The 15,448-nt window shown below is 45.6% G+C and overlaps 1 protein-coding gene across 1 annotated transcript in view; it reads left to right on the top strand.

Annotated features, from left to right (window-relative positions):
• Positions 1-11,254: 11,254 nt before the first annotated feature.
• FGD1 (FYVE, RhoGEF and PH domain containing 1) overlaps positions 11,255-15,448 on the top strand; it is a 42,420-nt gene continuing 38,226 nt past the window's right edge. The window contains exon 1 of the mRNA XM_004461939.5: positions 11,255-12,361. Coding sequence (XP_004461996.1) covers positions 12,055-12,361 — 307 coding nt within the window. The 5' untranslated portion in view covers positions 11,255-12,054. The remainder of the gene's footprint in view (positions 12,362-15,448) is intronic.

The following is a 15,448-nucleotide window of genomic DNA, read 5'->3' as shown; positions in this document are numbered from 1 at the left end:
CCTGCCACTCTTCTCTCACCAGGCCTACTTCTTCCTCCTCAACCCTTTTATAGCTCCATATTAACTCCCCAACCAATTCCAATCTAAATTGTCCAGAAAGGCCAGGAAGGTGGGGACAAAGAAACAGAATAAGATGTTTTAAAGGAAGCAGATAAACAAAGATAGATATGAGGACAGAGAGATAAAGACAAAGTGACAGAGACCAAGAAATAGGGCCTGAGGGATGAGTACCAACCATCAGAAATGGAGATTAAAAAACAAAGGAGGGAAGCAGATGTGGCTCAAGCAATTGGGCTCTCGACTACAATATAGGAGGTCCAGGGTTCAACACCCAGGGCCTCCTGGTGAAGGCAAGCTGGCCTGTGTGGTGAGCTGGCCAATATGGAGCACTGGTCTTCGCAGAGTGCTGCCACACGCAGGAGTGCTGACCCACATGGAAAGCTGGCACAGCAGGATGATGCAAGAGAAGAGAGACAGAGGAAAGACAATAAGGGATGCAGCAGACCAGGGGAGATGAGGTGGCGCAAGAGAATGATTGTCTCTCTCCCACTCTAGAAGGTCCCAGGATTAGTTCCCAGAGACACCTAATGAGAATACAAGCAGAAGCAGAAGAACACACAGTGAATGGACACAGAAAGCAGACAATGGAGGGAGCAGGGAGGAAATAAATAAATAAATCTTTAAAAAAATAAAAAGAAAGGATGGAGACAGAGAGAAAGATGGAGTGAGTGGGGTAGAGTAAGAGGGACCAACAGAGATGAGGCAAGAATGTAGAGAGGAAGATAGAGAGATGGGTACAGAGGAAGAGATGGGGACAGAAAAGCAGCTACATAAAAAAAAGGGCAGAGAAAGACACAGATAATAACAGCCAGGTACTTAGGGAGGGAGGGAGGGGCTGGGATTAGATAGACAAAGAGAAACAGAGATGTTGGTGTCAGTGAGGAGGAAAATGATGGTATAGAAGCTAACATTTTTTGAGCATTTGTTATGTCCAAGGTATTGTTCTAATGGCTGTACATGGATTCACTCATTTAATCCTCACAATAATACTACTAAGCAAGTACAGTTATCAGCCCTAATTTACAGATGAAAATACTGAAGCACAGTGTCATAGTTTACCACAGGGCTGCTAGTGGAATTTTGCCAGAAATGAGTTGGCTTTTATACAGGGAATTTATTTGGGGTAAGAGCTTACAGTTCCAAGGCTGCAAAAATGTTCATGTCAATGCATCATCAAAGATGCTTTCTCAGCGGCAGACTTGGCCCAGTGGTTAGGGCGTCCATCTACCATGGTTCAAACCCCGGGTCTCCTTGACCCGTGTGGAGCTGGCCCATGTGCAGTGCTGCTGCGTGCAAGGAGTGCAGTGCCATGCAAGGGTGTCCCCTGCGTAGGGGAGCCCCACGCGCAAGGAGTGCGCACCGTAAGGAGAGCCGCCCAGCGCGAAAGAAAGTGCAGCCTGCCCAAGAATGGCGCTGCACACACACAGAGAGCTGACACAACAAGATGACGCAACAAAAAGAGACACAGATTCCCGTGCTGCTGACAACAACAGAAGTGGACAAAGAAGACGCAGCAAATAGACACAGAGAACAGACAACAGGGGTGGGGGGCAGGGAGGGGAGAGAAATAAATAAATAAAACTTAAAAAAAAAAAATGCTTTCTCACCAAAGGTTGGCTGCTAGCAGATCCTGGAGTCCTGCCACATGGCGAGGCAAGATAGCAGATCTGCCAGTCTCGCTACATTCTCTTCAAGCTCAGCTGTAGGCAATCAGTCATCTCTCCTTGGGCCTTCTCTCCTTGAGCTCTCAGGGCATCTCTGTCTTTCTGCAGCTGTAGGCAATAATGGTGTCCTCCCTCTCTCACATGGCAGGGTCAAAATGGCAGAGCTCCGTTTCTCTGTGTCTCTTCCATGTGTTCCCCGCAAGAAGGCAGAGACCCAATCTGGGCCAAACCTCATTGATGTATTCCAGTCAAATCCTAATCAAGAGGGAAGTGGATGTGACTCAAGTGATTGACTTCCCACCTACCACATGGGAGGTCCTGGGTTCGGTTCCTGGTGCCTCCTAAAGAACACAAGCAAGACAGCGAGCTGACGTGACTGGCAGGTACTTTGAGTTGATGCAACAAGAGACACAAAGAAAAAATAATGAGAGACACAACAAAGCAGGGAGCAGAGGTGGCTCAAGCAATTAGGTGCCCCCCTCCCATGCCTCTTAAGAAGAAGACCTGCATACAACAAACAGACACAGCAAATACAAAACAACAAGGGGGTGGGGAGAAATAAATAAAATCTTAAAAAAAAAGCCCAATCAAATGGTCTAATCAAAGGTCCCTTAACTGAATTTAATGCAATCAAAGGGCCCCACACCCACAGGAACATATTCGTTGAAGAACATAATCTTTTTCTGGGATTCACAAAATTCAAACTGTCACACACAGCAACTCTGTATCACAGCTAAGATTGGAATCCAAACAGTCTAACACTAGAAACCATATAGACTACTCTGTTAATGACAGAGGGACAGGGAGCTGGGGACAAGATAGCAAACATATTAAACATACCTAAGGTCAGAGAGATGGAGACAAGAGACAGGTACATGTAGAGAGCAACCCAAACAGAGAGATGGTGACAGAGAAATAGAGATAGAAAAGGAATATTAGAAAGATATGGAGAGAAAATCAGAGAGAAAGGGGCAAAGAGACCAACATGGGTGTGTATGTATGAGAGAGACAGAAACAGGGAGAGACAAAGAATATAAATGTTAGAGAAAAAAAGATGAAGACAGAAATAGATGGGAACAGAAAAATACTATAATAGAGTAAGATGGGAAACAGAGGAATACAGCAAAACAAACAGAATGATGAGGACTGGGAGATGGCCAGAGATAAGATAAATAGGGATATAATGATTGTGACAGAGAAATAGACAGAAAAGAGGCAAGGGAGCCAGAAAGAAATTGAAAGAGAAACTGAAAAGACAAATTCTGGAAACCAAATTCAGAAACATGAGGTAGAGGAATGTCATATACAGGAAGACAGAGACAGACCAAGGTGAGGACAATGAGTTAAATGGGGATAGGATGGAGATGGGGTGACCCCTCCCCACAACATAGCTAAGATAGAGCTAGAGAAGCAATAGGAGGAAAGATTAAGAGAGAAAATAAGAGAAACAGGAAATGAGAGACAGCCAGAGAAATGTAAACAGAAAGACAAGAGAAAAAAATAGAGATGGGGAATGTAAGAGAGACAGTGACAGTGATAGTGAACTGGGGAGAAAAGACAGAAATAAGAAAGAGAAGTACTTACCAAATCCAATGGATGTGTCATGATGATGGGAACAAGTGTTGTTGGGGGGGGAGAGGGGGGGTGGGGGGGTGGGGTTGAATGGGACCTCACATATATATTTTTAATGTAATATTATTACAAAGTCAATAAAAATAAAAATAAAAAAATAAAAATTAAAATTAAAAAAAAAAAAAAAAGAGAAGTACAGACAAAAGGATGAAGTCATTTTCATCCAACAACTATTAAGGCTTTTGCATATCAACCTTGCACTGGCCTTATGGTACCCACTGAACTATTATGAGCTTAGGAAGGCAGGACCAGGGCCTTTGTTATTCCCTACTGTGTCCTACACTCATAATATAGTGACTGGTCACATGGAGGACTACTATTTATTAAACACTAGGTGCCAGAGATTGTGCATGAATTTGCATGGATTATATTATTGAAACTTCATAGGTCCATCGTAGTAAGTATTATTATTATTCCCTGTTTACAAATGGGGAAACAGACTCAGAGTCATGAGTAATTTGTCCAAGGTCACATAAAGCAGCCAGGAGTGAAGTCCTAGCCTGGACCAATAGTGAAAGTAATCTTGTATCAAGGATTAGGATGAACTCCATTCTGTGCACTGAAGTGAAGAAACCCAAAATACAAATTCCAGTTTGCCTGACTCCAAGGCCTGCATTCTGACCACCATGCCATACTGCTTCAATGAAAGCTTATTGACAGAATGATGGACTGCTGAAACTCCAAAGTGTGTCCTGACTTGTTGCCCTCTGGAGCTCCCTCCATCTATTATAGGCAGACATAGCTAGCTCTGAGAGACTGGGGAAAATCCTATAAGAGTGGCAAGAATAGGGGAGCAGATGTAGCTTAAGTGGTTGGGTGCCTGCTTTCCATGTATGAGGTCCCAGGTTCGATCCCCAGTACCTCCTAAAAAAATAAATAAATAATTTTTTTTGAAAAACAAAAAAACCCAGCTTTCATTGGGGAGTAGATGTAGCTCAGTGGTTGAGTGCCTGCTTCCTGTTTCCCATGTGAGGGAAAATCAGAGAATGATTCCTGGAGAAAGAAGTAATTCAAAGAGGCTATAGGCAGATTCACAAAGTCAACGAAGCTTAAGCTTCAGGGCCCTTCATTTGCACAGGCACTTCTACGGCCCTGGCTAATTAATGAACAGTGAAAATTCAAAGAGTAATTAAGATTTGTCACTACGCAGGAAAGTCAAAATCCCCTAAAATCTTACAGCTTATATATGAAAAAAACTAAATTTGACAATCATCCTAAAAATGTACAAGATGTTAATGTGAAGCTGAAACTTTTTTTGAATTAGTAGTAAGAAACAAATTTCTATCAACTATGTTATTGAGAAAGATTAAATATTTCTATTCTCTCTATATAAAACGGCCTTACCTCATCCTTCAATAACAAAATAGAAGCCATCAAACATGGAGAATTGTTTGACAGCCCTTCAACTTCCCACCACTGAATCTCTAAACGAACTGGTATCCATATTCGTTCTTTTCGAGTTCCTTCCTGTTACAATGAGGGGAGCGTTGGGGGAACTGTGATGGATATCATAATAAAATTAATTAAAGAAAAACGAGAATAACTGGATGGAGAGCTAGTGAGAGTGTAAATTGGTACAGGACTCTTACTGATGTCAGAGGGAACAGAATACCTCTCTCTTCACCCCTGCCTCCTTGAAGTGGAACTAAGATGTTTTCACAGTTCCCCTGAGATGTTTCATAGTTCCCTCACAACTTGGCTGTGAGAGGGAACAGAGCCAAGAGATAGGGTGATGGTAGGAGGGGGATCAAAGAACATTTCTTTTAAACATGGTAGATACTGGACTATGAATGTTTGCTGCTAGGAATGATTTACTAGAGAGGGAGAGGTTGAAGACACAGAAAAGGAATAATGGAAGGAGATATGTCCCTAGAATATAAATAACATACCTATACATTTGAATAATAATAAAACAAATACTTGTGTACCTATCACCCAGCTTCAAAACCAGATCATTTACTGTTGACGAAACCTGCTATTTAACCCTCCCCAATCACATCTTCTCCCTGAGAGGTAACTATTCTCCTGAATATTTCATTTTTCATTTCCTTGCTTTTCTGTATAGCTTTAAGACATGTAACCACATCCATTAACAACATATTGTTTAATTTTTCGTGTTTCAACTTTATATAAACATTCTTCTCTAACTTTTTTTTGAATCAGCATTAGGTTTCCTTAGTTTCATCCATGTTACTACATGTAATGTAACTACAGTTCATTCATTTTTTTCCTTATAGTATTCCATTGTATAAATATGTCTCATTGTATACATTCCATTTTCTTGTTTCCAGTTTCTTGCTGTTACAAATAGGCTTTTGTGGACATTATTATTTTTTCATTAGAGAAGTTATAGGTTTACAGAAAAATACTGAGTCCCCTTAAAGCCCCTATTATTAACACTAATCTTTTGTTACAAATGATTAAATTATATTATTTTAATTGTTCTATTAACTATAATCCATAGTTCACATTAGGGTTCACTGTTTTCTGTTGTTGTTTTTGCTTTTTTGTTTGTTTGTTTATTTTTAAGTTTTTATTTTAGTACCATGTATACAAACTAAAATTTCCCCCTTTAACCACAACATTCTTTTTTTTTTAAAGATTTATTTATTTGTTTCTCTCCCCTTCCCACCCCCACCCTGGTTGCCTGTTCTCTGTGTCTATTTGCTGCGTCTTGTTTCTTTGTCTGCTTCTGTTGTTGTCAGCTGCAAGGGAATCTGTGTCTCTTTTTGTTGAGTCATCTTGTTGTGTCAGCTCTCCGTGTGGGTGGTGCCATTCTTAGGCAGGCTGCACTTTCTTTCGCGCTGGGCAGTTCTCCTTACGGGGCGCACTTCTTGTGCGTGGGGCTCTCCTGCGCGGGGATACCCCTGCGTGGCAGGCACTCCTTGAACGCATCAACACTGCGCATGGACCAGCTCCACATGGGTCAAGGAGGCCTGGGATTTGAACCGCAGCACTGAGCATGGGCCAGCTCCACACGGGTCAAGGAGGCCCAGGGTTTGAACCGCGGACCTCCCATGTGGTAGGCGGACTCCCTAACCACTGGGCCAAGTCCGTTTCCCAACCACAACATTCTTGTGAACATTCTTGTACATGTTTCCCAGTATGCATGTGCAAGAATTTCTCTAGAGGAGCAGTTCTCAATCTTTTTCATCTTAGGACCCCTTTACATTCTTCAAAATCATTATAGGCTCAAGGAACTTTGATTTATGTAGGTTATTTCAATTGATAGTTACTGTACTCAAAATTAAAACAGAGATTTTAAATAAATTAAAAATAACCCATTGTATGATCACACAGATAACATATTTTTATGAAAAATAACTATATTTTCCAAAGCAAAAAGAATTTAGTGAGAAGAGTGGCATTGTTCATTTTTCAAATCTCTTTAATGTATGGCTTAATAGAAGACAGCTGGATTTTCATATCTGTTTCTGCATTCAATTGTGTTATGATATCACATGTCATGTAGCCTTTGGAAAACTCTACATTCTAGAGAGAATAAGAATTTAAAAAGGCAAATAACATCTTATTAGTATTATGGTTTTGAATCCTCCCCCCCTCACACCCCCAGGATCCCCAGAGCACACTGTGAGAGTCACTGCTCTGTGGGTATACGCTGGGTCAGAGTAAGTGCATCATTCAACTTTACTAGAACATGCTCAACTGTTTTCCAGAGTGGTAGTATCAATTTACACTCCTACCAATGGCAGGATCATTCACATCTCATCCATTCTGGCATTTACCCCTACCACTATCCCTAAACTGTCAAGTTCCTATGCAAGTCACCAACAACATCCATGTTACCATATCCGGTGGGCCCTTTTCAGTCATCTTACTCAACTTCTCAGCCATCTTGAAACATCCCTAACACACCTACTTATGTCCCTTATCTCTTTCTCAGTCTTTTTCCAACACCTGCTCCTTCACTTGACCTCTAAAGTTGGAGTTCCTCAGAACTCAATCATGAGTCCTCTTCTTTTCTCACTCTTTGCTCTTCTTCTATTCTCTTGACTTTTTAATGCTATCTCGATACTGACAGCTCTCATTTATATCTGAAACCCAGACTTCTTCCCTAGGTTGTACATACCACTAACAACTTGACTTCTCCACTCGGGTATCTCAAGGGCATGTCCAGTCTTCCATGTCCAAAACTAAAATCTTCACCTTTCCCTGAAAACCAGTTCCTCTTCTCAATGAATGGCCTGGCCCCACCATTACCAGATCCATGGACTTCATCCTTGATTCCACCTTGCCGTGCCCCAAGCCCTCACACCAAGATGTCTCCATTCTAAAGCTCTCTCAAATTTTCTACCTCTTTCCATCCCCACTGCCATCACCTTAGTCAACTTGCCATCACCTCTGACTGCAGTAAGCTCCTAATTTTGTCCATCTCCAATCCAATCCATAGCAGCCATAGTAATCTTTTAAAAATGTTAACTAGATCATGTCAATCCCCAGCTTAAAACCTTTCAGTGCAAAGTTTAGGTAATAGGTGATGGTGATGGTAACACAACATTGTGAATGTGATTAAAAGGGGAAATTTTATGTTGCATATATATTATCAGAATAAAGATTTTAATAAAAACAAAAGCATTGGATGATACAACACAAACAACGAGCCTAGGGTAAATGGACTATAGTTAATAGTTCAATTTTAATTCATTCATCATTTGTAGCACAGGTACCACACTAATGCAAAATGTTAATAAGGAAGGATACATGGGAACTCTGTATTTTCTGCATGATTTTTCTGTAAACATACAACTTCTCTAATTAAAAAAATCAGTGCAGTGATTTCAGAAGAGATACTATTTTCATCATGATCCAGTTCACATAGAATTTATGTGTGAAACAAACACTTCATGAAACATACCATTCCTATGTAATCCTATGATACACTTTTGATATTTTTTTCTCAAATTGATTTCAATACTTTCTCCAATAGGACCCACATTTAGAAGTACTGCTTAAATTTTTTCCATTGCTTACAGAACATAACCCATCCTCCTTACCATGGTCTCTAAAGCCCCATACAATCTGGTTCCTACTACCTCTTCAACATCATATCTCACCCTCCTTGCCCTTGGCTTACCATGCTCCAGCTATACCAGACTTTTTTGTAGTTTCTGAATATACCATTTCTCTTTCTCCCCAGGGCCTTCCACACTTTTGCCTCCACTCATCATCTGCTAACTCCCACTCTTTCAGGTCTCAGCTTAAATGCCAGTCCCCCTTGCCTGACCACTCAAGCTAAATTACCCCCACCCTGTTATTCTCTTTCTTATCACCCTGTTCTGTTCCTTTATAACCTTATCACAATTTGTAATTATGTGTGCACATATGTTGTAATTATATGTTTGTTTATTTCATATCCTCTCCAGCACCAGACCATTAACTCTGAGGCAGAGTTTGTTCACCATTGTCTTTTTTTTTTTTTAAGATTTATTTATCTCTCTCCCCTTTCCCCCCACTGTCTGCTCTCTGTGTCTATTTGCTGTGTGTTCTTCTGCATCTGCTTGCATTATCAGGTGGCACTGGGAAACTGCATCTCTTTTTTGTTGCATCATCTTGCTGCGTCAGGTCTCCGTGTGTGTGGCACCACTCCTGGGTGGGCTGTGCTTTTTTCACGTGGGGCAGCTCTCCTTGCAGAGCACACACCTTGCACATGGGGCACCCCTGTGTGGCATGGCAGTTCTTGCGTGCTACAGCACTGTGCATGGGCCAGCTTACCACACAGGTCAGGAGGCCCTGGGAATTGAACCTTGGACCCTCCATATGGTAGACAGATGCTCTATCAGTTGAGCCACATCTGCTTCCCAACCATTGTCTTGTTCATGGCTCTTTATCCACTACTGCATACCTAGTGCTGCACATCTTGCCTGGCCCATAGTGTGTGCTCAAAAAAACACTTATTGAATGAGCTGAGATCTGAAGAACAAATGAAGTTAGGCTGGGGAGATGTGGAGAGGGTTTTGGGCAGAGGCAACAGCATATGCAAAGAGTTGGAGACTAGAAAGACTAAGTAACAATCTAAGGATTTTGGTTTTGGCTTGAGCATGGCATCTGGAAAGGCTGGCAGGGGCCAGATCTCAAAGGGTTAGGCACACCCTGTTAAGGAAAGTATGTTTCCTTTTGAGCCAGTGGGAACTCATTGAAAAGTTCTAAACATAGGAGTGATATGATTTGATTTACATATTTAAAAGATCACACTGGCTACAGTTAAAGAATAGATTCCAGGAAACAAGACTGAAACAGGGAAACTGTGACAGTAGAGCAAATTAGAAATGGTGCTGGCCTATACTAAGGGTAGTGGCAGCAGAAATAGAGAAGAGATGACTTAAATAGATTTGGAAGATAGTCAGGAGATAGAAATGACAGGAATTGGTGATTGCTTGGTGGGGGTGGGGTGGGGGTGGGGTGGGGGGGGTGGGGACTGTAGAGGAGAGAGAAGAGTCAGGGGTGTAGCTCAGGTTTCTGCTTTGACTGGGGTCATTCACTAAGATAAGGTACAAAGAAGGCCAAGATTGCAGGGAGGATGAGTTGAGCTGGAAAGAAACTGAGGTTTGAGTTATCTGGGGTATTCAGGAAAAGTTGGTCAGTGGCCGGTTGAATGCATGGGTCAGGAGAAATACCTGGGCTTCATACATCAATTTGGGAATCATCAGTAAAGCCATGGGAGCGAATGGGATAAGAAATTAACGTGAAGAAAGAAGACAACAGAGCTTGGGACAAAGCCTTAAAGAACACCAACATTTAAGGGTGGACAAAGAGAATCCTGGAAAGTAAAAAGGAAGCACCAAGGAAGTAGAAGGAAAACAAGGAGAGTGCAGTGTCACAGAAATGGTTTAAAGAGGAGGGAGTGGTCAACAGTGCCATATGCTACCAAGAAATTAAGTAAAATAAAGTCTGAAAAGATTCTATTGGATTTAGTGACACAGAGGCCATGGAGAATGTTGATGAGGAGCAGTTTAAGGCAAGCAGTGGAGACAGATTGGTTTAAGTTGAGAGGTAAGTGGGAGGTGGGAAAATGACAGCAAGTGTAGGCAACTTTTTCAAGAAATTTGTCTGTAGAAAGAAGAGAGAGTGGGAGGTGGTTGGGAAGGGAGAATATATGGTAATTATTTGCTTTTAGATGGAAGAGACCTGAGCATGTTTAGATGCTGACAGGAAGGAGCAAGGTATGAACTCTGTAGGTTTGGCATCAAGGAGTTAAGAGCTTGCTTTTGGTGGCTTCTCTTCTCTTTACTCTGAAGTAGACTAGGTGGGGTCATCTGCTGTGACTGCAGGAGCAGATGGAGAAGTTGAAAGTTTGAGGGGAGGGGAGAAGTTTTGAAATGGTTGCTGTGGAGAGTGAGAGAACTTGGGACATGTAATAGGGTTGTGGGTCAGCACTGAGGGCCTGGTAGAAGCTGGGGACCATGAGTTTATAATGGCATCAATCTGAGGTTGAATAATTTTCTCCAGCAGTGTTAAACTGCCTGGGCCCAGACATGGAAAGGTGGACAGTTGACTGATCCAAGGTTGGGATATTGCTTGGTAGATGGGACAAACCAGGGAACTGAGGCTATTGGTAAAAGAGTGGTGAAGGAAAGAACCAGGGAATGTGGTCTGACCAGAGTGAAGAGTATCAAAGACAGGTCTTCTATGAGGCAAGCCCTAGGAAAACTCTGGAACATGTGGAAAGGCTTCTGGAAAACACATTGAAGGGAGTGCGGAGAGAGGAAGACCTGAGATGGGACAGAAGGGCACCTCTGGGGGGTGGAACCCGGACACAGTGCCTGTTAGGGATCAGGGAAGGATGGGGAAGGCAGGCTAAGGGAAAATTTTTAAGAGGGCCTTGTGGTGGTCGCAGTTAGAGGTGAGGAGGGACTGAGTGAGTAGGCGTGGCCAAGCGCAAATCCCGGGCGAGGGGGCGGGGCCCTGGTGACTGGGTCCCAGAGCCGCTGTGGCTTTGGCTCTGGCGTGGGCTGCCTCAGCTACAGCTCCCGTCTCCCCACCCCCTTCCCTTGGCTCCTTCCTGCCCGCCGCCGCGGAGACCCAGGCTAAGGCTGGGGAGGACGGTGGAGGTCCAGGCCGTTTCCCTCCCGCCGCGGCTGGAGCATCTTCTGGGGGAACTAACTGAGGGCGAGACCCGCAGCCCAAGCGCGTGACACACAAGCGCGTCCCCGGCCGCCGCCGCCCCCTCTTCCCTCCCCTTCCCTCCCCTCCCCTTCGCCCCCCAGCCTCCGCTGCGGCGGGAGGAAGAACGCTTTCCGACCATCCAGGAGAGCCCAGATCTATTCCAGTTCTGGGAGAAAGAAGACTCCGCACTCAAATCTGACCAACCGCTCGCCCCCGGGGCCACGGAAGTGGCTCGCCGCCAATCGCAGACTCCGACTCTCTCCTAGCCACTGCCGCACAGACAGCGTTGCCCAGCCGGCCCCCGGCCCCACCGAACCTACTCCCAGCGCGGGGCCCGGGTTTGCGATGCCTGGCACCGCGGCGGCGGGAGCCGCGGCTGCTGCCGTTACTGCCACGGCTGCTGGCCCGGGTCCGGGCCGGGGTCTCGAAGCTCCGCAGTGGGACTGAGCCCTCAGCCCCGCCCCCCGAGCTTGAGGCCGCTGCTCTGCCGGGCGCCGGGCCTCCTCCGCCGGCGCCTCCGCCCCAGGAGCTGGAGCCAAGCGGGGAGCCCGGGCCCCGCGCCCAGGCCCGGACCATGCATGGCCACCGAGCCCCGGGGGTCGCCCGGCCTTCGGAGCCCGAACACCCGGCTGCGAACACCCCCAGCACCGTTCCACCGGCCTGTTCCGACTCGGACTCTGGAGCTTCGGAGTCCGGACTGCCGGTGCCCAGGGGCTCAGCCTCGACTCTTGGCGGCCTCCTGGATCCCCAGCTTGCCGGGCCCACGGACGCCAGTCCAAGCGCAGCACCGGGCTCCCGGCTCTTGCCCTGCGGTCCCAGCCCACAGCACCACCGGGCCCTGCGTTTCTCCTACCACCTGGAGGGCTCACAGCCCCGGCCTGGTGAGTGATCGAGAGAGCATGGGAGTCGGAGCCACGGGCCTGGTACTGGGAGAGGGTTCTGGGTCTCAGGCCCTCTCACTCTGTCCCTTCGGGTCCCCTCAACCCCTACCCCCTTCCCTCGGCCTTCCATCCTGTCCTATCAACCTCTATCCCAGTCTCCTTTCTCTGTCCTCTGTGCCCCTCAACCCTTCCAATCCCATTCTCTTCTGTCTGCTAAGACTAATAGGAAAGAGAGCACACTAAGAACAAGGGGCAGGATTGCAAGGCAGCAACCGAGGTTTGGTTGGGGGACCAGAGAAAAGGAGTCTTCCATTTGCCAAGTGCCTACATTGTGCCAGGCATTGGGCTGGGTGCTTTTACATGGGTTCTCATTTAATCTTCACTGGCTCCCTGTGAAGTAGGTATCATTAGCCCTATTTTGTAGGCCAGGAAACTGAGGCTAAGAGAAGTTAAGTAACTTGCTCAAGGTCACACAGATAGTGTGGAGCCAAAATGCACAACCATATTTGTTTGAGTGCAAAGTCTGTGGTCTTTTGGCTTCCCCAAACTGAGGATGGTGACCATGAAAGAAATACCAACTCCTCTGCTTCTGTGATTTTCTCCTGTAGTTTTCATTCTGCCTGAGAGTATGAATGGAAGAAAAAAGGGAGGGGGGGGATGATGGATTGATCCAAGGTTGGGGTTTTGCCAGGTGTGTGTGGCAGGATGACAAAGGAGGGAGGGAGTTGATGGTGCTGATGAGAAAGGTGGAAGAGATGGGCCTTGGGGATTGGGCTGGAGGGGAGGGCTGGCAGGGCTAGTAGGTAGGGAGGCAGCAGAAAGGTCAGAGGGCAGAGGCTAAGGTGTAGCAGAGCTGGAGAGCTGCAGGGTTGTTTATGAGGAGAAAGTGGGATGCTCAAATTTGGGTTTGCAGATGTGGAGCAGCTCTAGTTGGGCTGGGGCTACAGACCACTGCCTGGGGAGGCCTTCACACTGCACAGACTCTAGTGAGGAGTCTAGCAGGGCCTCCCCCATCTGGGGATATTTTCATGTGGGCCTGAGCCCAGGAGCCAGGAAAGAAGAGCTGTGCATATCTGCTCTGCTTTCCACTGGACAACACTGAACAAGTTGTTCAGTCTCTGTGAGCCCTCCAGGACTCATATCCCACACTCTACAGGTTTTTGGGACTGTGGCCCAGCAGCACGTAGCAGGAGTGAAGCATAAAGCATGTACCACTTTCTGCCTTTGCAACCTTGGCATAGTCATGGAACCTCTAGGAGTTTTCAGGGGGCTCCTGTCGTATGGGCTGAAGATAACCAGAAGACAGCAGGCCTTTAACACTTCGCCTTGCGTATTGCTCCTGCTGGCTTTCCAAGCTCCTCTTCACAGACACTGATGGTGTGGAGTGGGTTACTCACTCGATTTATTCCAGCACCCTCTTTCAAATCCCAAAATACACCACAAGCACTTCCACCTCAGGGCCTTTGCATTTGCTTTTCCTCAGCCTGGTAGCTTTTCCCCCAGTTCTCTACCTAGCTTGCTGCTCATCCTTCAGGCCTCAGCTCAAATGTCACCTCCTCCAAGAGACTTTCCTTGATCACTTATGGTAGGGCCACTTATGAGTCTCCATCACAGTTGCCACTGTTTTTTCATTATTGTACTTAGCACAGCCTGGAATTATCTTATTGTATGTGTTTACTTGTTTATTGCCTGTTTTCCCCCACTAAAATGTGAGCTTCATGAGAGCAAGGGGATTGATTGTCTCCGTTTTGTTCATTGTTGTAGCCCTAGCAACTAGCACAGTGCCCAATGCACACTAGGTGCTCAATAAATCCTTGTTGAATGAATGCCTGAACAGATACTAAGGGAGACTACTGTAAACCTCAGTAACTATTGTCTAAGACAGGGGTTCTTAACCTTTTTTGTTACACTGACGCCTTTGCCAATCAGGTGAAAACCACGAACCCCTTACTAAGTCCACACTATACTGTGTATTATTTAATAAATATATCACACCTTCACCAACACATCCCCACAAGAATAATGTTTTTTTGAATTTCAGTTCAAGTTCACAGACCCCTTGTTAAGAACCCCTCGTCTAAGAGGAGAACTGAATTTCTGTCCTCCAGATACTCTTGGGCTGGGAGTCAGTAGCTGGGCAGTGTCTAGACCTCTGGTCTCTAGCCCCTTTGACCAATATAGGGTGGTATTTCTGCATATTCCTTCCCATTCCCACCAATGCTTCCAAATTACAAATCATAAAGCTCTTCCTAAACCACTTTTTCCTCCCCAAAAAGGCAACACAAAGTTCCCAGAATCCTTTTCTCCAGTGAAGCCCCTGTCTTTGTCATTGCATGCATGGTGCTATCTTCTTTTTCCTAATCCAAGATGAGAATTGGGAATAAAGAGGGTATCGGAAGGACCTGAACTCCCATCTGCCATTCCTAACTGACTCACCGTGTGATCCCAGATGAGTGATTTTACCTCTGAGCTTCAATTTCCTCATCTAAAGAATGCCATGAGGAGTCTGTGAGATATTGGTTGTAAAATCTGCAGCATGGTCTAAGGAGTACACGAGATATTGTTTACAAAGCCTGCAGCACAGTCCTAGCCCTCAGCAACTGGGAGCTAAATAATTTTAAAATCAAAAAGTGAAAGAGAAAAATCTTATGAAGAGGAGGCGGAGGAATTACTCAGGCCCTGATGGGGCAGGCACTGGGCCATGTGATTCACAGAGGGTGTGAGAGGCCTGCCTCCCCCCCTGCCCAGCCAGCCCAGGGGTAGGCACAAGTGACTTGCTTCTCTCTCCATGGGACTCGCCTATAATTGGTCGGAACAGGGCAGGGTTAGTGGTTGTGGGGTGAGCGTATGTAAGAAGAGAGTTTCCTGAGCTTCAATTAAAGGGTTGAAGCATTTTAGTCCACATGATAAGTTTTCTGTGTGCCTGCTGACTTCCTCACTCAGACTGCTGAGGCCTTTATTGAATCACCATCCTTAGGGCCCAGTGGCCCACCCTGCCCCGGGGGTAGGGTAGAAGGGAGTGGTGAGGGCTGAGGGATTGTTTAAAATAATGATCTTATCTTATCCCTATGAAGACACTTGACTTGC

Source organism: Dasypus novemcinctus, chromosome X, assembly GCF_030445035.2.
Source record: "Dasypus novemcinctus isolate mDasNov1 chromosome X, mDasNov1.1.hap2, whole genome shotgun sequence".
Classification (NCBI taxonomy): Eukaryota; Metazoa; Chordata; class Mammalia; order Cingulata; family Dasypodidae; genus Dasypus; species Dasypus novemcinctus.
The sequence above is the reverse complement of the archived record's forward strand: the minus strand, read 5'-3'. Positions and strand labels throughout refer to the sequence as shown.